This window comes from Mastigoproctus giganteus, chromosome 11 (assembly GCF_048544385.1).
Source record: "Mastigoproctus giganteus isolate SK-2022 chromosome 11, ASM4854438v1, whole genome shotgun sequence".
Classification (NCBI taxonomy): Eukaryota; Metazoa; Arthropoda; class Arachnida; order Uropygi; family Thelyphonidae; genus Mastigoproctus; species Mastigoproctus giganteus.
Window position 1 is genome coordinate 3,311,426 of NC_143585.1, and position 24,244 is coordinate 3,335,669.

Below are 24,244 nucleotides of genomic sequence, written 5' to 3' on the forward strand. Positions count from 1 at the left end.
AACCTATGCATTTCTCTCCTCCCTTAGGTAATTATCCAGCTGATCTTTGAATTTCTGCAAACTGTCAGCCTCTACCACCCGTGTAGGTAACTTATTCCAGTAATTTATAACTCTCTGGCTAAAATAAAACTTACTGCAATCCAGTCTAAACATTCCCCCCCATAACTTGAATTTATGGCCCCTAGTTCTAGAATCACTTATAACCATGAAAATTTCATCCTTATTCATTTTACTTATTCCTCTCAGAGCCTTAAACACCTCAATCAGGTCTCCTCTAAGGTGCCTAGTTTCCAAGCTCTGCAACCAACATATTCAAAGTCTTTCCTCATGTGGACGCCCTTTTGTCGATCTCACCAGGCAAGTTACCCATCTTTGGGCTTTTTCAACAAGCACATCTTTCTTTAGGTGCAGTCTCCATACTTGAACACAGCATTCCAAGTGTGGTCTGACAATAGCCTTATATAATGGGATTATGATGTCCTTATCTCTACTAGCAATTGTTTGATAAATCATTGATAGGACACCATGGGCCCTCCTTGCAACCAGTCTACAATGCTCGGGGAACTTCATATCTGACCATATCGTAATACCAAAGTCCCTTTCCTCCACTATAGGCTTTAGTTCAACTCTGCCAAGTGTATAAGTTATTTTGAGATTACTGTTCCCCAGGTACAATAACTTACACTTTGCTGTATTAAAGCATAGCTGCCATTTTTCTGATCATCCCTGAAGTCTATCTAGGTCATTCTGAAGCAGCTGTGCTTGGTGGCAATCATTAACTAGTCTACCGATCTTTATATCATCTGCAAATTTAGACATCATGCCCTCTACCCCCTTCATTAATGTCATTTATGAAAATCAAAAACAACAGTGGTCCTAATACTGAACCTTGGGGAAGCCCACTTCTTACGTCACCTCAATCTGAGGAATAACCATTTGTCACAACCCTCTGCCTCCTGCCCTGAAGCCATCCAGCCATCCATCTAAGGATTTTCCCTGTGATTCCAACCTGTTCCAGCTTATAAAGTAACTGCTGACGTGGGACCAAGTCAAATCCTTTGCTGAAATCCAAATGAACAATGTTGAAATTATTCCCCAAGTCCAGCTCTTGAGTGACCCTGTCGAAATAGCTAACCAGATTATTTAAACATGATTTTCCCTTTACAAAACCATGCTGAATATCCTTCAGAATTCCATTTCTTTCTAAATGTTCCTATATTCCACCCTTGATCACCCTCCATAAATTTATCGGTATCTTAGATAATATGAATATCCTCATGAGAAACCAACCTTGGGTTTTTTTCACCCAATCTAATCAGAAACAGTACTAGAGAACGTGGACTTCCTTTTCCTGGGAGGACAATGCACCTATTAATCTGTACACTTCAATCTTTACCAAATACGGAGGATGCGGAAAGGTCAGGGAATGACCACCACATATTCCCGGAGCAATATAGCCTTAGTTGCTAATGCTCCTAAAAACCAAACAACAAACAAACTTCAATCTTTTACACTCTTTGTATCCAATATAATGCGTGTGTCCATGTTAATTTTTTTCTTTTTTTTTAATATGTTAATTTTAAGTATTTAACAATAAAAGGTATTCAAAAATGTTTGGTGCATTAAATGCATTGTTAATTAATTTATTGTTCTAAATTATGACTTATAATGCACTGTAGTGTTTATTTCATCAAAATTTGCTCCTTGTAAAGTTCTAGATGCAAAGGAGATGAGAATGTATCAGCATGCATTACTTACCCTAGTACTCTTGAAATATTCTTCCCAATTTCAATAGTGTAGTGTAAAATACGATGTATCTGACAATAGTTCTTTCTAATTAATAGTCAAATGTATGTGACCATTGTTGTTATTTTCTTAGCATCAATTTCAGTTCTTTAAACATTGAAAGCTGTTTGTAAATAAAGATTTATCATTCAAATAATAAAAATGAAATTGGCTGCCATTGTCTAACCTCATATAAGTATGGTTAGTGTTTAACAGAGAATATTCAATTTTTTCCATCCAGCAAGATATAATTTAAAATTTTAAAGTAGACTTTAATTGAATAAATGATCATGAAAAATCAAGAAAGACTGATTGAAATAAAAATCATGGAATGCATATAAAGTCTATTCATCACAATAGGGTTACAAAAGAGGAGCAGAAGTAATAACAATCTATTTAAGTGGTGAATTGAGTATTTTGAGGGAAAATATGAAGTTTTTCTTCAAGTTCATTATAATACGTTCTCAACTGTTCTTCTTTATTTTCAAATGTTTTATCCACTCTGGATGTTTTGTCTTTAATGTCATCAATGAATGCTTCCCACTCTTGCTGTCTTTGTTCTCTTCTCTGTTGTAGATGAACACCCTACAGTTAATAAATTAAAACCATCAGTAATATGGTAAAACCATGTTATGATGAAATAAAAACTTATATTAACTATTTTCAATGTACATAATTTTGCAAAATGATACCATTTATTTAACTTGTAATTCAAATAAGGCAGTACTTATTTCATAAACTGTTCAGTTTCTAATGAGCAACATTATAAAAAATTACTAACCGAAAATCATACATGGATAGCAGCTTCAATACAAATGTGCTGATAATCAAAAGGTATGAAACTGTCAAGTGCGACAGAAATGATACCAAACAAATTCAGTGAAATGTAACAGAATAACTTAATAGCAGCATAGTATTAACAAAAAATATAAAAAAGCAAAACTTAAGGATCATTCATGAAAAAAAATGATAAAATATGCATCCATCTCCATTAGTAACTTAATATTTATTTAATCTCTCATTAAATTTACAAAAACTCATTACTTAAACAAAAGTTAAATGCTCATGGACTATTTTTCACATCAAATCAGCAAACATTCTAGATGGCCACAATTAAAGTATCCCTATTCAGAGCTGTCTGGAGCACACACAACTAAGTTTGGTAGGTATGTTCTTCAGAGGGTTTAAAACAAAATACATGAAAAACAAAATTAGTTAAAAAAATCATCACCAGGAAAAAGTTGTGCTTTGAACAACCTGCATATTGCACTCCACTCGCACACATAAATATGGAATGTAAGATGCTGCAGATGAGATATTACACTGCTGGGAGCAAGTGTCAAGGGTAGGAACATAGCTACCCAACTGCAAAAAAAACCAGAAGGCAAACTATAAGATGGAAACTTGTTTAGAAGACCTATATGCCAAACAATAAAAAGCTTTAGAAATGTCAAGGGCAACTGCTGCTTGAGGTTGTTATTTGGTTTCTAGGTGCATTAGCAACTAAGGCCATATTGCTTGGGGGATATGTGGTGGTCATTCCCTGATCTTTCCGCATCCTCCGTATTTGGTGGTCATGGGCTCGAACCCCGGTCTAATCAAGAAGTGTGTGCTACGCACTGCTGCTCCTGCCCACCTGGCTATGGAGGCGGCACTGGTTGAGCAACTTCTCTAACTTTGCATCAAATCAATATAAAGATGAGTAACAAATAATTATAGAAATTTCTTAAGGTGCCGAAGTGATTTGACTCAAATTTAATAGCAATGCTTAATGTAGCGGTACTCACCTTAGTATGATCTGCAATTGATGCTTGGGATAGGGAATTAAATTGAGGTTGGGGTAATGAATTGAAAATCGGAATTAAAATAAGCTCAAGGAAGTAGGAGTGCACAACTTCGTCCTTGGTTGTCATTAATGAAATAGTTGATAAATTCATTAAGGGAGGAATTTAAAAGTTTAAACTGGGTAGGCCAAAAGTCATAACGAGTTGACTTTCGTTTGTTAATGTCTTCAGTTGGCAATGATGAAGTAGGGAGAGAATGCATATATTTAAAGGAGTTCTAAGTTCTCGTGATGCTCTTTGAAACGTGGGAATTTCAGGTGCGTGATATTCCAGACCGGGGAGAGATTGTAGGGTAGTTTTGCGTTTATGACATTGAGTTTGGAGTGACGGTGAAACCATTCTATGATGAGGGCTTGATACTGAAAAATTTTATAACTGGATCTTAATTTAATAATAGTAATGGCTGAGTCGATTAAGGGGTTGTGTAAGTTCGGTACTTGATTGTCCTGTTCTAAAACTATTGTAATGATAATATGCTCGTGTATTAGGTGTTTTTGTGGAACCGTATTTGCAATTTGGTGACATTTATTAGGTATATAATGTTATTCATGTCATTAATTTGATATTTATATGTTTATTTGTACGAGTTGAACATTGAGCTAAATTTGTTATAGGCAGAAAATGTGAGTGTGGTGTCTGTACCTACAAACACCTGGCAGAACTGTCCGGCCAGGCAGCTGTGGTAAGAGAGAACAATACGTGTGTTGCTATTTGCGTTATGTTTAGGTGAATTATTGATGTTATTTTTGGTGGTAGAAATAGTTGTTGTTGTTGTTATTTGGTTTTTAGGAGCATTAGCAACTAAGGCCATATTGCTCCGGGATATGCGGTGGTCATTCCCTGACCTTTCCGCATCCTCCGTATTTGGTGGTGACGGGCTCGAACCCCGGTCTAATCAAGAAGCGTGTGCTACGCACTGCTGCTTCTTCCCACCTGGCTACGGAGGCGGCTGGTAGAAATAGTATGTTGAATTGGCTGAAATAGGTATTTTCTGGCCATAAACTTTTCTGTAAGATATTGAAGTTCAGTAGATAGATCATCTTGTGTAGAGCTATATTTGATGGCATTATAAATTTTGTTGACATAAATGTCAACAAAATTGCAATACCTGTTATATCGGAAGTACCACCATCAAATACGTTCCACAAAAACACCTAATACACGAGCATATTATCATTACAATAGTTTTAGAACAGGACAATCAAGTACCAAACTTACACAACACGTACATTCCAATAATCACAACCCCTTAATCGACTCAGCCATTACTATTATTAAATTAAGATCCAGTTATAAAATTTTTCAGTATGAAGCCCTCATCATAGAATGGTTTCGCCGTCACTCAAAACTCAATGTCAACGCAAAACTACCCTACAATCTCTCCCCGGTCTGGAATATCACGCACCTGAGATTCCCACGTTTCAAAGAGCATCACGAGAACTTAGAACTCCTTTAAATATACGCATTCTCTCCCTACTTCATCATTGCCAACTGAAGACATTAACAAACGAAAGTCAACTCGTTATGACTTTTGGCCTACCCAGTTTAAACTTTTAAATTCCTCCCTTAATTAATTTATCAACTATTTCATTAATAACAACCAAGGACGAAGTTGTGCACTCCTACTTCCTTGAGCTTATTTTAATTCCGATTTTCAATTCATTACCCCAACCTCAATTTATTTAATTCCCTATCCCAAGCATCAATTTCAGATCATACTAAGGTGAGTAACGCTAAATTAAGCATTGCTATTAAATTTGAGTCAAAGATGAGTAAAATAAGGAATCATTACTGCTGGATGGACAGTGACAGAACACGGATAATTAACCAGATCAAAGGTTCTAAAATGTAACAATTAGCAGCTTATGGATTTCTATATCAAGTTTAATTTGGAGAGCTGAGATAAGTGCAGTAGAATAACTGGAAGGAAAGGATATATGTCACCTTTTTAGGAATTCGCTGAAATGTTCATTTGAACACTTCAGCGAATGGCAAGCTCTGAAAAAACATAAAACTCTGAATTAAGTCTGAAGCAAAAGTTTTAATAAAAAGTAACAAATGCTATCAGGAATTTGAATCAGGAACAGTATGCAACAGGATCTATCTTTTCTAGATCCTGTTGCAGTAGCATATTGTCATTCACCACACTGTCAACCATTGTTTCATCTGCAAACTTGAATATTAAGCCTAATATGCCTTCAACAATATCATTGATAAATATAAAAAACAACGAGCCCAACACCAAACCTTAGGGGACTCCACTAATAACATTACTCCACGAAGAGCAGTGTCCATTGATTACCACTATTTGTCTTCTTCCACTCAAACACCCCTTTATCCACAGGAGTAATTTGCCCTTATGCCATACTGCTCCAACTTGTAGTCTTCCAGGTGCAACAGTATCAAAAGCTTTCCTGAAATCCAAGTATATGATATAAAAATTATTTTTTGCATCCAGTTCCATTGTGACCACATCATAGTAACTCATCAGATTGGTCGGACAAGGTTCCCCTTAACAAAACTCATGCTGTGTTTGAAGTATAATTGCAGCCTTGTCTAGATGATCCTGCATTTCTTTAACCAGTGACTCCATCATTTTCCCTGGAACAGAAGTTCAACTAACAGGTTTTTAATTAATTGTGTTACCCTTTGAACCCCTTTGTGAATTTGCGGTTCTCACACACATTTCCAGTGTGTGTGTGGAAACCTTCCCTGAATTCAAGGATGCTCCCATAATTATGGCTAAGGGTTTGCTTACTTCCTTTGCTGCCTCCCTTAATATAATTGGATAGACCCTATCCACCGCAGGTTCCTTTCTTGTATTTATTGAAATTATTGAAGAAATTATTTCTTCAATAATTTCTCTTCCACTTTCTTCTCAGTTATTACAAAGTCATTTAGTTCCCTGAATATCCTGAACTTCTCAGCAGGACATGGCCTTGGCAGTACCATAAGCTGTCCTGGCAGCCTGTCTGCACTGCTAAGACATATTCATGTCGGACTGTACAATTACACCTAGGTCGGTCTTTTTCATTCTCCATTATTTTTTGTTTGGTATCACAAAGGCATATTATTCTGGTATTATTGCTACCCAAGTGCATTTATCAAGGTTAAACTTAATTTATCCAAGTCCTGTTAGAGTAGTATTTAATGGAGAAATTAACCACCAACTCTTAAACTACACCTTCCGTCAGTGTCGATCCACTGGTGATATTCTGGCTTATGTTACCCATTTATGGACAAATTCAATGGAAAAGTTCAGTGAAACACAAGTAGTTGCTCTTGACATCTCAAAGGCTTTTGATCGTGTTTGGCATAAAGGTCTTCTAAACAAGTTTCCATCTTATGATTTGTCAACTGTTTTTTGTAATTAGTTATCCAGTTTTCTCTCTGATCGCTCACTGGATGTGATGGTAGATGGCTCTCTGTCTTCTAACTTCTCCACTAAAGCTGGTGTTCCCCATGGTTCAGTTCTTTCCCCCACTCTTTTCCTCTTGTACAGTCCATTCCGGTTATTTGAGACACATCGGTGCATTTTGGCCCGATTAAGCAGTTGTCCCAATTATCCGAAGTTTCAGGTAAATAGTTAAAAATACAATGTACCCCCTCTTTACAATTGGTTCACTGTACAATCAAATCACGTTACGATGGAGTCACCATGGTAAAGTACCGTTCACTATACGATGTGCAGTAAGCGCCAGTCATTGTGATCACATTTGTGAATTGAATTTTAATTCTATTAAACAGCAATTCTAATTAGCGAAAATAGGAGGAATACTATCCACAGGCTATAAAAGCAAAGATATATTAAGCACAAAATTACCCTTTATTACCTTACCAATTAAAAAATTAAATGACGCGTGAAAATCAGAAGAATATACGTGAAAATCGGAATAATTAATACGAACTAGTTGACATTTCTGTTCACTGACATTTGTGGGTGGGGGTTAAAATTTAAAACAGTAAAAAGATAAGCAATCAATAACAAAGAACACGGCACACACGAATTGCTTGTTTGTTTGTTATTTGGGAGCATTAGCAACTAAGGCCATATTGCTCCGGTCATTCCCTGACCTTTCCGCATCCTCCGTATTTGGTGGGCACGGGCTCGAACCCCGGTCTAATAATGTGCTACGCACTGCTGCACCTGGCTACGGAGGTGCCACACAAATTGCAAGTAACACAATACGAGCAAGTGAGAACAGAGTAAAGAGTTACAAAGCTTTAAAAATAGGAATGAAGAGAAGATATGAATATTAATTTTTTTATATGATTGAAGATTTCATGGAAGTGTAAACACATTTCACCATAATAACCCACAGAATTCCAGCTGCCGGTGTTATCGCAAATTCAGTAAGATCGAGTTTACTGTCCATTTATGATAGATTTCACCAACAGAAAAGCCCAATAAACAGGTGACTGCTAATTGTTTTTATTGTTTTATGGTTGTGACCTCCAGAATTTCGACCGAACCACGTGGTACCATCAGAGACAATCATAGGGTAATCTCCAGTGCTGCGGTCTCCTGCCCTGATTAAACGGCATGCTGTCCCAATTAAGCAAAGTAAACTCTGGCTATTTTCTTGATTGGTTTCTGTTTTTTAAGATTTGCCCCAAATAAACGGCTGCCCCGATTAACTGGTGGCCCAAATAACCAGAATCCACTGTATATTAATGACCTTCTTCCATTGACTAGAAATCCTATCTATAATTTTGCCGATGATAGTATATTGCATTTCACTTTCCATTTTGAGAAAACTTGCCCTGCTCAATCAGCTTCACCTTTTCAGATATCCGCTACCAATTCCTTAAATGCCAACCTCCAGGTAATTCTCCAGTCGGGCAAAGACAACTTAGCTGATTTCAATCCTTCAAAAACTCAGTCTTGTTGTATATCTCGCAAAAAGGATTCTACTGCTCCTATGCTTATCTTTGGTGACACTCCGATTTCTAGGCATAATGATATATCTCTTTTGGGGATTACCCTGACTTCTAATCTGTCTTAGCACAAGCACATTTCAAATATTGTTTCCTCTGCATCTAAAAAACTTGCTTTCCTCTTTCGCTCTCGGTGTTATTTTTCTTCCAAACAGCTATTCACTCTGTACAAATCGCAAATCCGTCCTATATCTGGGGCGGTGCCCCCCAAAACCTCTCTCAGGCTTCTAGCCATTCAGAAGAGGGCAGTTAGGTTAATTAATGACTCATCTCTAACAGTCTTTCCACTTGCTGTCTCATAGACGTACTATTTCTGCTGCATACCTTTTCTACAGATACTTCCATGGGCACTGTTCTTCTGAATTGGCTTCTATAATTCCCACTCTCTCTTTCAAAACAGTCTGAACATGTGCCGCCACCGGCCAACATCCATTTACTGTCCAACTCCAAACATGCAGAACCAACTTTTCATCTTTCTTGTTTATTCCTTCAATTGCCATTTTCTGGAACAACCTTCCTTCATGTCTTTCCTGCAACTTACAATCTACAGAAGTTCAAGTCTAATGTCAACAAATATATTTTCTAGTCTTCTCAACCTCCAACCCAAGCATGGTACTAAGTACTATAAGTTCTAATACCTGTCGTGTTTGGAGTTTTTAAAAAAATACCCTGGCCACCTTTTGGCAAGTGGGCAGGGCAGTAACTATTGTATCATCATCAAACCTGGACATTAAAGATATTGACATAATCATATCACGATATGATTATGTCAATATCTTTAATAAATATTAGAAACAGTAACACACCAAGCACCTAACCTGGTGGTACCCCATTCGTAACATTAGTCCATGAGTAGCAGAAGTCACTCATTATGGATCTAAGTTTTTCATGTGTGAAAAACCTAGATCCTTATGTGAGTATACACACAAACATTTTTTCCAAGTTCATTTCAAATAATGTGTCTGTTCAATTTGAATTATTTTGAAATTTGTCCAGTATGTGCTGTTACCTCTTATCTATGTTTCCAACTATTAATAGACAGTTTTAATAGCTCTGAAAATTGGAAAGAGGACATCACCCGACTGATGTTCAGTTTTGGCTTACAAAAGCTAAATTTGAAGAAATTCTCTAGAATTCACACCAGAAGCTGATGAAATCAAATTAAATCATATATAGGTAGAATATTCTTCAAAAAAAAAAAATAATAATAATAATAATAAAGAATTATTTTTTTAAGATTTTTTTCTTGATTTTGTTATTTTAAATACTGGTTTGATTTTTGACAATAATTTCACTCTAATGCTAGGCAATGAAGACAAAATAAGAAAAAAAAAATTAGGATTTATGTACAAAGTTTTCATTTTCACAAAACTTCCACTCTGTCTCCTGCCATTCAATCATCCCTTTATGCACAGGAATAAAAAATTTCCCTCAGTGCTTGCAAATCTGCACAGTACCAAAACGATTTATGAGACTATCAAGCTGGGATTAGTAAATGAATGGAAGCTTCTAACAAATTTTCATTTTACAGTCTGCCAGTTTTCCAGTTTCTGATCCTAGTTAGCCCAAGGATCAGAAACTGGAAATTCTACTGCTGTTAGCAGCATAGTTTTGCTGATAGCATTGCATTACATTACATTACAGGCAATTTTCCTGTTCAACAAACCCTGCTCTCACAACAAATGCTGCAATTTCTCAACCATTTCACTCCAGTTTCTTAAATACTATCTCCTGCAAAGAGAAGAAAACTTAGTTAACTTCAATGCTTCAAAAACCCAGTCTTTGTAAAAAAGAGAGCCTTCAACAGAGAACAATTTCTCTCCAGTATGACTGAACCCATAAGTGATGTTCCTTCTACACATATGGTCCCTGTAACCCCAAGTTATTGGCCACACTAGCCAATGAATGCTCTCAGTTCCTTTTTGTTTAGTTTTTCAGTATCTTGAGTCACGTAAGTCTGGTTTTATTATTATTCCAAGTAATTAAATGAAATAATGACACTAATCTATAGAGAATATTCAGCATCTCTGGGATGGCCTCATCAGATGATAAATAATATTTACAATATTATTTATCAACCGATGAAGCTCTTTAATATTGTAATTATTTCAAATTGCTCCTTTAAATGCATACTTTATGTGGTGAAGTATGTTATTCAAAGAATAATGAATTCTTATATATAAGTACCAGCCCACTAAACTCCAAGCTTCTTTAGACGGTATTCTCCTCCAGTGGTCAATATGCATACGACTTGGGAGTTGTCTTAGATTACAAACTGACCTTCAACCCCCACATCGATAAGCTCATAACAAAATTCTGCCAAATGTGCTGGACTGCAAAACAACAACTGCTCCACGTTAGGGATCTGAATGTTACTCGTCAGTACATATACACTTCTGTATACTCTGTCATGTTATATGCCTCAGAAATCTGGGCATCTACAGCTCTCACCAACATCAAGTGCATGTACTCTGCTGAATACTAGCTCCTTCGTTGGATTACACATGAACAAAGTCATCCACCCAGCAAAGAACAACTGCAATGGCTCACTAAATCTTTCCAGACTGCCAAATCTTGTAATGGAAAGATGCCTCATCTTAACTGTTAAAATGACTACGGGAATAATCTTAGAGCCAAACATCTGGAAACTGTGTGGCTGAGAATCCCTCAATGCAGACTGAGGTCAGCTCCCAAGCTTATAGCCCACACTAACAGACTAGCCCTTAGTGATTGTTTTCTCTCCAGGCAGATGCTCACCAAGCAATTGACGGTGACCTCTACAAATTTGCCAAGGATCAGAAATACTGGAGACAGATCCTTGATGGCCTAACCTCAACCAGGCAAATTGCACATTAATTACGGGCAGTATAATAATGTCTGTACGAAAATACTGTAAATCATATCAAAAGTATGTCTAATTTACAATATATGAATCTATTGTAAATAATGTCATAAGTATATCTGTATAAATATACTGTAAACAACTGCTGAAACTTATTCTGTAGTTAGCTCTGGAGGACGAACCCGAAATCAATGTAGGCTCCATTCCTCAAGGCCATTCTCCACCAGCCAACGTAAAACCCCTTGCATTGCTGCTGTGATGGGTATATTGTATATATCACTGTTGTATACAATAAAGATTATATACATATATATAAAATACAAACTGGTAATGTGGCAATTTTTATAATAAATGACTAGGGTGCTTCGCCCCTGCTTGCTTTGCTCCCCCACCCCCGAGCACACTTTTCTATGTAAAATGTAGAGGTAGACAGAGTAAGTCAAATCTTTTCTAAATAAAATACACACCTGTCGATACGCACTGATTGATGTCTAATCAGGAAATGACCTATGTAATTATTTACCTGTGTTTGTAGTGCTTGGCATTCTCAAGGTCAAATAAATATCGCTACATAATTATTTACCTGCATTTACATAAGTCACTTAGGAAAAAGCCTTTTGCTTCGGATTCCAAAATGCAAGAGGAATATTGTTGCATCCGAAAGAGCAGGACTAACATACTGAAATATTTACAAACAGTGGTGAGCTATAGTGGGCTCGCAAGAGCCCATTGTTATATTTTTTGAAAATTTGTGAGCCCATCGTTGAAACGATCATATATGTTACAAATTAAATCATGAATTCAATTATTGAGTATCCAGAGCCGGGAACTAGGGTGGGGTAGAGAGAAAGAGATATATGCCCCAGCCTCCCCATGCAGCATTTTAAGGGCGCACTTGACCAGTTATATATTTTAAAATTGCTTTGTTTTTGATTTAATTACAGTTGGAATTCTGTTTAACGAACTTCTTTATAGCAAATTTATTTTTGAATTCCTCTTGGTAATTACATTTAAAACAGTTTCCGTAGAACAAACGGATTATGAGAGACATAACTTTGTATGCACTGTTCCCACCACTGGCCTTTAGCCAATTAGAATTAAGGTGTTAAAGGGATTACCATTGTGCAATGTTAGTGGTACCCATAAAACCAATGCAGCTACCTGCCCCACATACTGAGAATTCACACTAGAATATGCTTTACATAGCCAGTCAGAAGATTAAGACATAATCCCAAGATGTATAATAGCCTCTGGTCAACCTGTGTTGTGGTTCGCCTTTATTCTGGCAAGCAGTCATCTGTTTGTTCGGAGAAGTGATCCACACCTTCCAGGAAATTTCTCCTGTCTAAGTTTACAGGGTCCTTAAGGTTGTCACAAACATTCTCCCAGATATGCCAGACAAGCTGTACTTGCTACCTGGGAGTCTAAAACGCTGATGGAACTGATATTCGGGTGACACTCAAGTCAATTTCGGTGAAGTCCAGACGGTCTGTGTCAGCCAAATCCTCTGCTTGCACCTTCACGATGGTGGGAATGTTAGTAATCCTGGGTATAACCTCCATGCACAAGCACACAGTGGGTGACCACCCAGGCGTGAACCAACGTAAGGAAGGTGTCAGGTGTGGCACCCACACCACATGGAGGAATGCCACCCCTCTGTGTTCCCAGGCAGTACTAGGTGGTAGATAACTCTCATCAACCGGTGCAATACCACAACTTTGCTTATTGGAGGCTTGAAGTGGTGGATCCCAATTTAGTCTCCAGAGCTAAGTTCCGGTCAACCCTTCTCCATCTCTTCCATCATGCAGTATGAGGAACATCGTGGAGAGATCCAAACCTCCTTACATTTCGAGGGTACAGCTCTAAAACGGTGTTCGCAGGCCGTACGTTAGTTAGTACACTGGACAACCTATTGGTAACTCTCTAGGAGGCTTCCGGATCAGCTAGTGTTTAATCATGCTACTTCTACTCTGCCAGATAGTAAATGGAGGGAGTCCGAGTAGTGTGTATGCAGGAGGGGGGGCATTGTCGAGGCTATGTTATGTCAAGGATCTGGGTATATTCTAACTACGTGTATGCCATATCCAAATAATTCATTACTTCATACAGCATGTCCCACCCACTTTTTCTTGCGATTGAATACATCATGAATTGTCAAACTAATAGAGTAAGCTTATCTGCAAAAAGATCTAAACCTCCCAAACACGTCCTAATTCATTTCACAAATATATGTGGTCTGAATTCTAACCTCAATGATGTCAATTTCCACTTGCAGTCTGCCAAACCCCCATGTACTTTTTCTAACAGAATCTCATTTTTTTGTTGATTCAACTACTGCTCATCTCAGATGCCCAAATTATTCGCAGTATGATTCCTTTCGCCTCAAACATGGTACTTGTGCATATGTCCATTCTGATATTCCCTATCAGAGACTTGGCAATTTGGAATCTCCTCTCTTTGATCTTCTCTGGCTTAAAATCTCTCTACCTCATTGTATAAAATTCATCTGTTGTCTCTACCGTTCTCCCAACTCCACTAATCACTTGGAGCTCTTTGACTTCCTCTCTTTGCAACTTGTCTTTCTCAAGTCCAACTTTCCTAACAGTGAGGTAATTTTCCTTGGTGATTTTAATGTTCACAACTCCAGCTGGCTTCCGTTTTCTAGTTATACTGACCCAGCTGGTCGAGATGCTGAGGCTTTTGCAATTACTAATGACCTTGCATGGATTGTTCATTAACCTACAAGAATACCGGATAATCATTTGTTTGTTTGGTATTTGGTTTTTAGGAGCATTAGCAACTAAGGCCATATTGCTCCAGGGATGTGCGGTGCTCATTCCCTGACCTTTCCGCATCCTCTGTATTTGGTGGTCATGGGCTCGAACTCTGGTCTAATTAAGAAGTGTGTGCTACGCACTGACACTCCTGCCCACCTGGCTACTGAGGCGCCATGCCGGACAATCGTAACCATACAGCCAACACGCTTGATCTTTTTCTCACAAAGAACCCTTCTAAGTACAAGGTCGAAGTCAGAGGTCCTTTATGCACCTCAGATCACAACTTGGTGATTGTCACTTCTCCAATGGAGCCTTTATCTCATGGCTATTCCTAACCTTGTATTGTTTGGCATTACAAGAATGCAAAATTAGATGACCTGTGAGATTTATTTTCTTTGTTCCGATTACTGTTTCAAAACTTTTGATGTCAATGTTTGCTCAGATTGTGTCAGTGAAATTATTCTTGCAGGAATGGAATCCTTTATTCCACACTCCACTTTAAAATCTCGTCCTTTATCTTAACTTTGGTTTTCCAATAAATGTGCTAAGGCTGTTTAAGAGAAGAACGTTGCATATCGTAATTGGCTTGTTTCTAATCCTTCAGTTTCATTTTCTACCTGCACCAAAGTCTGCAGTAATTGTAAAGCAGTTATTAATCAGTCCAAACTAGAGTTTGAACAGGCTAAGAGTAGAAAACTTGCTTCTTGCCCTAATGGTAGCTGAGCATTCTGGTCCCTTGTCAAAGCTATTGGCTGCAACTTTTGCCCATCTCTGTTCCCACCTCTGTGCAAACCAGATGGTTCTGTTGTCACTTCAGCCAAGGATAAAGCTGACCGACTAGCATCCCATTTTTCTTCCAACTCATGTATTAATGATCTTGGTAAAACACTTCCCACCATTCCCAACATGCTCCATTCAATGCCTCCTGTGGTCTTCCGTCAAAAGGATGTCAGAAGGATTTTGACGAATCTTGATGCTAAGAAAGCTCCAGGTCCTGATGGTATTTCTCCTCTTGTTCTCAAAACCTGTTCTCCTGAACTTACTCCTGTTCTTTGCCACCTTTTTTCACTTTCTTATTTCAAAGGTGTTTCCTTCTGCTTGGAAATTTGCTCATATTCAGCCAGTTCCTAAAAAGGGTGACAAATCCCTCCCATCCAATTACTTCTACTCTTTCTAAAGTAATGGAGAAATCAATTAACCGCCAATTCTTATTAAACTACCTAAAAAACCTTCCATCTGATCAACGATCGCCAGTACGATTCCGTCAGTGTCGATCCACTGGTGATATTCTGGCTTATGTTACCCATTTATGGACTAATTCAATGGAAAACTTCGGTGAAACACAAGAAGTTGCTCGTGACATCTCAAAGGTTTTCAATCATGTTTCGCATAAAGGTCTTCTAAACAAGCTTCCATCTTATGGTTTGCCAACTGTTTTTTGTAATTGGTTATCCAGTTTTCTCTCTGATCACTCACTGAGGGTGATGGTAGATGGCTCTGTCTTCTGACTTTTCCACTAATGCTGGTGTCCCCCATGGTTCAGTTCTTTCCCCCCACTCTTTTCCTCTTGTATATTAATGACCTTCCATTGACTGGAAATCCTATCCATAGTTTTGCCGATGATAGCACATTGCATTCCACTTTCCATTTTGAGAAATCTTGCCCTGCTCAATCAGCTTCAACTTCTCAAAAATCTGCTACCACTTCCCCTAAATGCCAATCTCCAGGTAATTCTCCAGTGGGGCAAAGATTAATTAGGTTAATTAATGACTCATCTCTAACAGAGTCTCTCCACTCGCTGTCTCATAGACGTACTGTTTTTGCTGCATGCCTCTTCTACAGATATTTCCATGGGTGCTGTTCTTCTGAATTAACTTCTATAATTTCTGCTCTCTCTTTCAAAACATTCCAAACACGTGCTGCCACCAGCCAACATCCATTTACTGTCCAACTTCAAAATCACAGAACCAACTTTTCATCTTCCTCGTTTATTCATTCAACTGGGATTTTCTTGAACAACCTTCCTTCATACGTATTTCCTAAAAATTACAGTCTACAGAAGTTCAAGTCCAATGTCAACAAATATAGGTTCTAATACCTCTCGTGTTTGGGGTTTACATAAAAAAAAAAAAAAAAAAAACACCATGGTGTCAGTAGCTGAATATTCGAGTGCTTCCGACAGTTTAGACACTATTCAAAGAACTAGTGATGGTAGCAATGTCAGAGAGGGGGAGGGTTCAGGAATGGAGCACCTGAGATATTAAATAAACTTTCCGAAGATGAAACGTTGGTAGATTTTGAAACAGCATCGAGGTCTTCACTGTGAAAGAAATGTTTCAAAATATAAGGGCATACAGGCAATAATTTAAAAAAAAATGTAAGGTTTGTACCATATTCAGCATATAATCTTGATTTAGCTGGCAGTCCTTGAGGTTGTCACAGACATTCTCTCAGATATGCCAGACAAGCTGTTCTTGCTACCTGGGAGTCTAAAACGCTGATGGAACTGATATTCGGGTGACACTCAAGTCAAGTATACCCAATTTCGGCGAAGTCCGGACGGTCTATGACAGCCAAATCCTCTGCTTGCACCTTCATGATGGTGGGACTGTTAGTAATCCTGGGTATAATCTTCATGCACAAGTACATGGTGGGTGACCACCCAGGTGTGAACCAACGTAAGCAGTGGTCGAGGTGTGGCGCCCACACCACATGGAGGAACGCCGCCCCTCTATGTTACCAGGCAGTACTAGGTGGTAGATGACTCTCATCAACCAGTGAAATTCCACCACTTTGCTTATTGGAGGCTTGAAGTGGTGGAACCCATGTTTAGTCTCTAGAGCTAAGTTCCGGCCAACCCTTCCCTATCTCTTCCATCATGCAGTATGATTGATGATTTTTGAGGTTATGATGAATGTCGTGGCGAGATCCAATATTCCTTACATTTCGAGGGTACAGCTCTAAAACGGTGTTCGCAGGCCGGCCGCTACATAGTACACCGGACCAAACCTATTGGTAACTCTCTAGGAGACTTCCGGATCAGCTAGTGTATAATCTTGCTACCTCTACTCTGCCAGATAGTGACTGGAGGGAGTCTGAGTAGTGTGTATGCGGGGAGCATTGTCAAGGCCACGTTATGTCAAGGATCTGGGTATATTCTTACCACATGTACGCCATATCCAAAAATTTCATTACTTCATACAGCATGTCCCACCCAATTTTTTCTTACTATTGAATACACCATGAATTGTCAAAATAATAGAGCAAGCTTATCTGCGAAAAGATCTAAGCCTCCCAAGGACTTCCTAATTCATTTCACAAATATATGTGGTCTCAATTCCAATCTCAATGATGTCCATTTCCACTTGCAGTCTTCCAAACCCCATGTACTTTTTCTGACCGAATCTCAGTTATCAGTTGATTCAACTACTGCTCATCTCAGATGTCCAAATTATTTGTTGTATGATTCCTTTCGCCTCAAAGATGGTACTTGTGCATATGTCCGTTCTGATATTCCCTGTCAGAGACTTGGCAATTTGGAATCTCCTCCCTTTGATCTTCTCTGGCTTAAAATCTCTCTACCTCATTGTGTAAAATTCATCTGTTGTCTCTACCGTTCTCCCAACTCCACTAATCACTTGGAGCTCTTTGACTTCCTCTCTTTGCAACTTGACTTTCTCCAGTCCAACTTTCCTAACAGTGAGGTAATTTTCCTTGGTGATTTTAACATTCACAACTCCAGCTGGCTTCCATTTTCTAGTCACACCAACCCAGCAGGTCGAGATGCTGAGGCTTTTACAATTACTAATGACCTGGCACAGATTGTTCATTTACCTACAAGAATACCGGACAATCCTAATCATACAGCCAATACGCTTGATCTTTTTCTCACAAACAACCCTTCTAAGTACAAGGTTGAAGTGAGAGTTCCTTTAGGCACTTCAGATCACAACTTGGTGATTGTCTCTTCTCCAATGGAACCTTTATCTTATGGCTATTCCCAACCTCGTATTGTTTGGCATTACAAGAATGCAAAATGGGATGACCTGCGAGACTTCTTTTCTTCTTTTCCTTGGTCTGATTACTGTTTCAAAACTTCTGATGTTAATGTTTGCTCAGATCGTGTCAGTGAAATTATTCTTGAAGGAATGGAATCCTTTATCCCACACTCCACTTTAAAATCTCGTCCTTTATCTAAACCTTGGTTTTCCAATAAATGTGCTAAGGCTGTCCAAGAGAAGAATGTTGCATATCGTAATTGGCTTGTTTCTAATTCTTCAGTTTCATTTTCTGCCTACACCAAAGCTCGCAACAATTGTAAAGCAGTTATTAATCAGTCCAAACTAGAGTTTGAACAAGCTAAGAGTAGAAAACTTGCTTCTTGCCCTAATGGTAGCCGAGCATTCTGGTCTCTTGCCAAAGCTATTGGCCGCAACTTTTGCCCATCTCTGTTCCCACCTCTGTCCAAACCAGATGGTTCTGTTGTCACTTCAGCTAAGGATAAAGCTGACCTGCTAGCATCCCATTTTTGTTCCAGCTCATGTATTAATGACCTTGGTAAAACACTTCCCACCATTCCTAACACGCTCCATTCAATGCCTCCTGTGGTCTTCCGTCAACAGGATATCAGAAGGATTTTGATGAATCTTGATGCTAAGAAAGCTCCAGGTCCTGATGGTATTTCTCCACTTTTTCTCAAAACCTGTGCTCCTGAACTTACTCCTATTCTGTGCCACCTTTTTTCACTTTCTTATTCCATAGGTGTTTTTCCTTCTGCTTGGAAATTTGCTCATATCCAGCCAGTTCCTAAAAAGGGTGACAAATCCCTCCCATCCAATTATCGTCCCATTGCAATTACTTCTACTCTTTCTAAAGTAATGGAGAAATCAATTAACCGCCAACTCTTAAACTACCTAGAAACCTTCCATCTGATCAAGAACGCCAGTATGGATTCCGTCAGTGTCGATCCACTGGTGATATTCTGGCTTATGTTACCCATTTATGGACTAATTCAATGGAAAACTTCGGTGAAACACAAGAAGTTGCTCGTGACATCTCAAAGGTTTTCAATCATGTTTCGCATAAAGGTCTTCTAAACAAGCTTCCATCTTATGGTTTGCCAACTGTTTTTAGTAACTGGTTATCCAGTTTTCTCTCTGATCGCTCACTGAGGATGATGGTAGATGGCTCTCTGTCTTCTAACTTCTCCACTAATGCTGGTGTCCCCCAAGGTTCAGTTCTTTCCCCCACTCTTTTCCTCCTGTATATCAATGACCTTCTTCCATTGACTGGAAATCCTATCCATAGTTTTGCAGATGATAGCACATTCCTTAAATTCCTGCTGCCAATTCCTTAAATGCCGATCTTCAGGTAATTCTCCAGTGGGGCAAAGACAACTTAGTTGATTTCAACCCTTCTAAAACTCAATCTTGTCTTATATCTCGCAAAAAGGATTCTTCGGCTCCTATGCTTATCTTTAGTGACACTCCGATTTCTAGGCAAAATGATATATCTCTTTTGGGGATTACCCTGACTTCTAATCTCTCTTGGCACAAGCACATTACAAATATTGCTTCCTCTGCATCTAAAAAACTTGGTTTTCTCTTTCGCTCTCGGCGTTACTTTTCTTCCAAACAGCTGCTCACTCTGTATAAATCGCAAATCCGCCCTGCCATGGAATATTGTTCCCACATCTGGGGTGGTGCCCCCAAAACCTCTCTCAGGCTTCTTGATTCCATTCAGAAGAGGGCAGTTAGGTTAATTAATGATTCATCTCTAACAGAGTCTCTCCACTTGCTTTCTCATAGACGCACTGTTTCTACTGCATGCCTCTTCTACAGATACTTCCATGGGCACTGTTCTTCTGAATTGGCTTCTATAATTCCCGCTCTCTCTTTCAAAACAGTCCGAACACGTGCTGCCACCAGCCAACATCCATTTACTGTCCAACTTCAAACCCACAGAACCAACTTTTCATCTTCCTCATTTATTCATTCAACTGCCGTTTTCTGGAACAACCTTCCTTCATACGTATTTCCTGAAAATTACAATCTACAGAAGTTCAAGTCCAATATCAACAAATATCTTCTTTCGTCTTCTCAACCTCCAAGCACGGTACTAAGTACTATAGGTTCCAATACCTCTCGTGTTTGGGGTTCTCATAAAAAAAAAAAAAAAAGTCAATAACTCTTGGAATGATAAGTTTTTTTGGTGCTCAAAGAATATTTACTTTTTTTTTTGGTTCCACTAGTCGCTGGGAAATTTTAATGAATACTTTGAAGATTTCAATTAATTTAGGGTTATCAGATCTAGAATTCAAAAACTAGGGCATTTTTAGTTTTAGAAACGAGGATATTTTAAAAATGATATTTATTATTAAAAAATTGCAATACTTGTTTATCATTACTGACAATCATTTTCAGTAAGTTTGAATTACAAAGTAAGTAATTACAAAATGTTTTACAATCCATTTTCAAATTATAAGTTTTTGTTTACAATATTTGTTTCCATTGATTTAACAAAAATAAAAAATGTATATTGAGCAATTTTTAAAAGCTCAGAACATACTTCGGTACTCTTTGCATTGATTAAAATATTCAGCTGACTTTCTATTGGCTAATAAATTTTCCCAATTATCATCTTTCTTTTTCTCAGAAACAAATTCCTTAAAATTCATAAATTGGTCAAATAATCTACTATCATTGATTTTCAAGTAGACAAATGATGAAGTCCACGTGTAATTTGGGAATAATAAAAAGGTAAAATTTTCTGATAATACAGTCCATTTGCACTTAATGCAAACAGCACATTATTTTTATTTATTCTGTTGTATTTGCATGGGCAGCTCCTAGAACAAAAGTTCATCTCCACCTCGTTGCTCTGTTCAGTTTTTACAGACTCTGTCAAGGCAAGGCCAGTGTGTGCCGTGTAGGGAAAAAAAAAAAAAAGTGCCGGTTGAACGGAATAAGGGAAGAGATAAGAGAGAAAAAATAAAATAAAAGTTTTTCATCCTGCATGGGAGAAACTGATAGGACAAAAAATTTGTCTGTGAGCTTGTGTGTGTTCTGTGTGTAGTGTAGTGGTTTGGCCTTTTGGCTACCAAGAAGCAGCAATCACCTGGACAACCGCTTCCAGGTACTCGTCCCTAGCCGTGGGAAGGCAAGACCTTCCCTACTATCTGCTCACCCTCCTCCCTGAGAAACTCATTCCCCAGGGAGCAAAAGAAAATAAATAAGTGCAAAGTGAAGGGGGGGTAGGAGAATTGAGGAGGAGGACTCCCCCGGCCCAGGGGAGCCCCAATCCAGTATAATTGTTAGAGCGAGAAAAAAAAAAAAAAAAATATATATATATATATATAATTTAAAAAATAATAATTAAAATAAATAAATAAATAAAAATAAGAGAGAGAGGTTTGCTGGCCTGGCCTGGGGAGCGCCAGCCAAGGGCAGAGATTTATTCTGTTGTGTTGGCCGAAGGTGCAACGCACAGAACATTTAATGAACATTCATTTTATGATGAGATGATTTTTTAAATTACAAAAAACTAAGACGCAAGTGTAAAATCCGCAAGGACGCCCTAAAAACTAGGACATGTCCTTGGAAATGAGGACGTCTGGTAGCCCTACACTTAAAGGATATACAGACAGAAGATGATCGTCCAAAGAACAAGCTATAAAATCTTTGTTCTTACAAATAAAAAAAGTTCATGAAGTCTCAATTAATATTGAAGGTACGCCTGCAAATGCGGAAACTATCAGTATTGCTCAAAGTCTGCTTGTACAAACAGACTATCCATTTTTATGCAGATTGTCTACATGGAATAAAATTCTTCATAACATTGACAATGTAAATAAAGCATTGCAAGCTAAAGCTTTGCATACGTAACTCTTAACAAGCAGATCGATAAAACATCTCAAAGAAATACGGGAAAATGAATTTCAAGTTATTTTCAGATATGTTGTTACCACAGCAAAAAAACGGGTATACCAGCTACATTTCCAGAAGAAAGAAAGAAAGAAAAAGAGAAATGTCACTTTACGAATCTGCTGACGATTTCAACTTATCTGCTGAACAAAAATTTTGTATTGAAATTAAATACATTTTGGATGTTCTTATCAATGACTTCAGCACTAGTTTTGAAAAAGTGAATACTATTTCTTCAGAATTTGATTTTCTATTTCGTACTTCACTCGCATTAATTAATATATCCGACTTTGCAGAAGGCTGCTTCTGACCTTGCATTAAAACCCAACAAAGATTTAAATGCGTGAGATATTTCAACAGAAATTCAAAGTTTCAAAAATCATGTTTTATCAATTCTGCGGGATATAAAATCTGCAACCCCCTTTAAACTTCTCCGAATCATTCAAGAGTATTGTCTAATAGAATCTTATCCAAACATAGAAATAGTGTTACGATTTTTCTTACCCTGCCTGTAAGAGTAGCTTATTGTGAAAGGTCCTTTGGTAAACTTAAATGGATTAAAAATCACCTTAGATCAACAACCGGACAAGAACGACCAACATATCAATTATATCCATTGAAAATCACGTTGGACAAAACATAAACTATGATAACATTATTGATGATTTTGCTTCGGCAAAAGCAAAAAAAATTCAATTAAAAATACATCATTGCATATTGTTAGTTTACGTTAAAGTATTCTATTCTATGTCAAAGTATTCTACATTATATTTCTCAATATTTTGTTTCTATGATTTTATTCTAGATATATAAATGTAAACTATCTATGATATCTGTGGGGGTTTTTTTATTTCTTTGTAGTAATATGTACATATTTTCTTTGTAGTTTATATAGCAGAAAGTTTCTGTAGATAAAAACGAGTATTTGTAAGTTTCTTTTTATTTGATATTTTGTTTTGTTATATTCATTGTATTATTTTATTAATAAATATATGCAAATCATGGCTCGTTTCAAAAGTAATTTTTATAAATTCATGAAAATTGACAACCTACATATAATGGGGGCATACTTATATTACTTTTGCCGCAGGCATAGGATTGCCATTCCCAAACAGACAACACTGTGAAATGTCACTCAGCATACTGTGTTTCATGTAACCTATCCGAATGGTTGCTCACTTATCCCTACCACATAGTAGGGATAAGTGAGCAATTGAAATAAGCCAATCTGTGTATAAGGATAGGTGCGACAGAGAAAGTAATTAGTTGAGTTTCTGTGCCGGAGAGAAGTGTATTGCTCATTATCAAGTATTTATTAAAATCTATAATTTTAAATATAATTTTTAAATAATATAACACTTTTTTAAATTTATTAGCAATGAAAAGACAGTCCAATTTATTAATTTTTTTGGAAAAGACAAAAAAAAGAAATCTGCTTCTACGGATTCTGCCAGTGTAATGGAGAAAATTGATTTTCGTAGTGAAGTTATTTCTTAAAATCATTCTACGAATACAAACATTAATAATGAGGATATTATAAATTATAAATGATCAATATGTTAGTTATGAAGCGGAACAGCAACTACCTGATTGTTGGAATGAGAAACAAGCAATTTTTTTAAAAACTCAGTACATCCAAAATGGAAAATTAGGTTGTTCTGTTTGTGCTAAATATAAAAACTTAGCTGTTGAACAAGAAAAACATCATGGTTCAAAAGAATGCATTGAAATTAAGGTAGAGCCAAATGGAAAGAATAAAAATAGTAGACAAGCATCTTTGCGCAAAAAACTATCCATTCACGATGAGTCAATGGCACCTTTATCTTAAAATAGGCCTATGAGTTGGGAGAATTCATATTCACAAGCAATTATATTGATACACCAACCGTGTTGTATTAAAATAATAATTTACCTTTAATACTGCAAAATAATATACATAACATACAAAATAATGTACATAAAGTGATAAAAGCATTATAAAATGTTAAAATACTTAAAACATTTAAAATACCAGATACCGAAGCTTTCAGAAGCATCTGCCTCCATTCACAACAGTACATTTTTTACTTGCAACACATCCTTAAATAATAGCAGGTTCACGGCTCACGTGGTTCCACAGGCACATGGGCAGTATTC

At 37.5% G+C, this 24,244-nt stretch overlaps 1 protein-coding gene across 1 annotated transcript in view; it reads right to left on the bottom strand.

Moving 5' to 3' along the window:
* Positions 1–2,036: 2,036 nt before the first annotated feature.
* Positions 2,037–24,244, bottom strand: part of Muted (biogenesis of lysosome-related organelles complex 1 subunit 5) — a 66,254-nt gene continuing 44,046 nt past the window's right edge. The window contains exon 5 of the mRNA XM_090384313.1: positions 2,037–2,370. Coding sequence (XP_090240439.1) covers positions 2,182–2,370 — 189 coding nt within the window. The 3' untranslated portion in view covers positions 2,037–2,181. The remainder of the gene's footprint in view (positions 2,371–24,244) is intronic.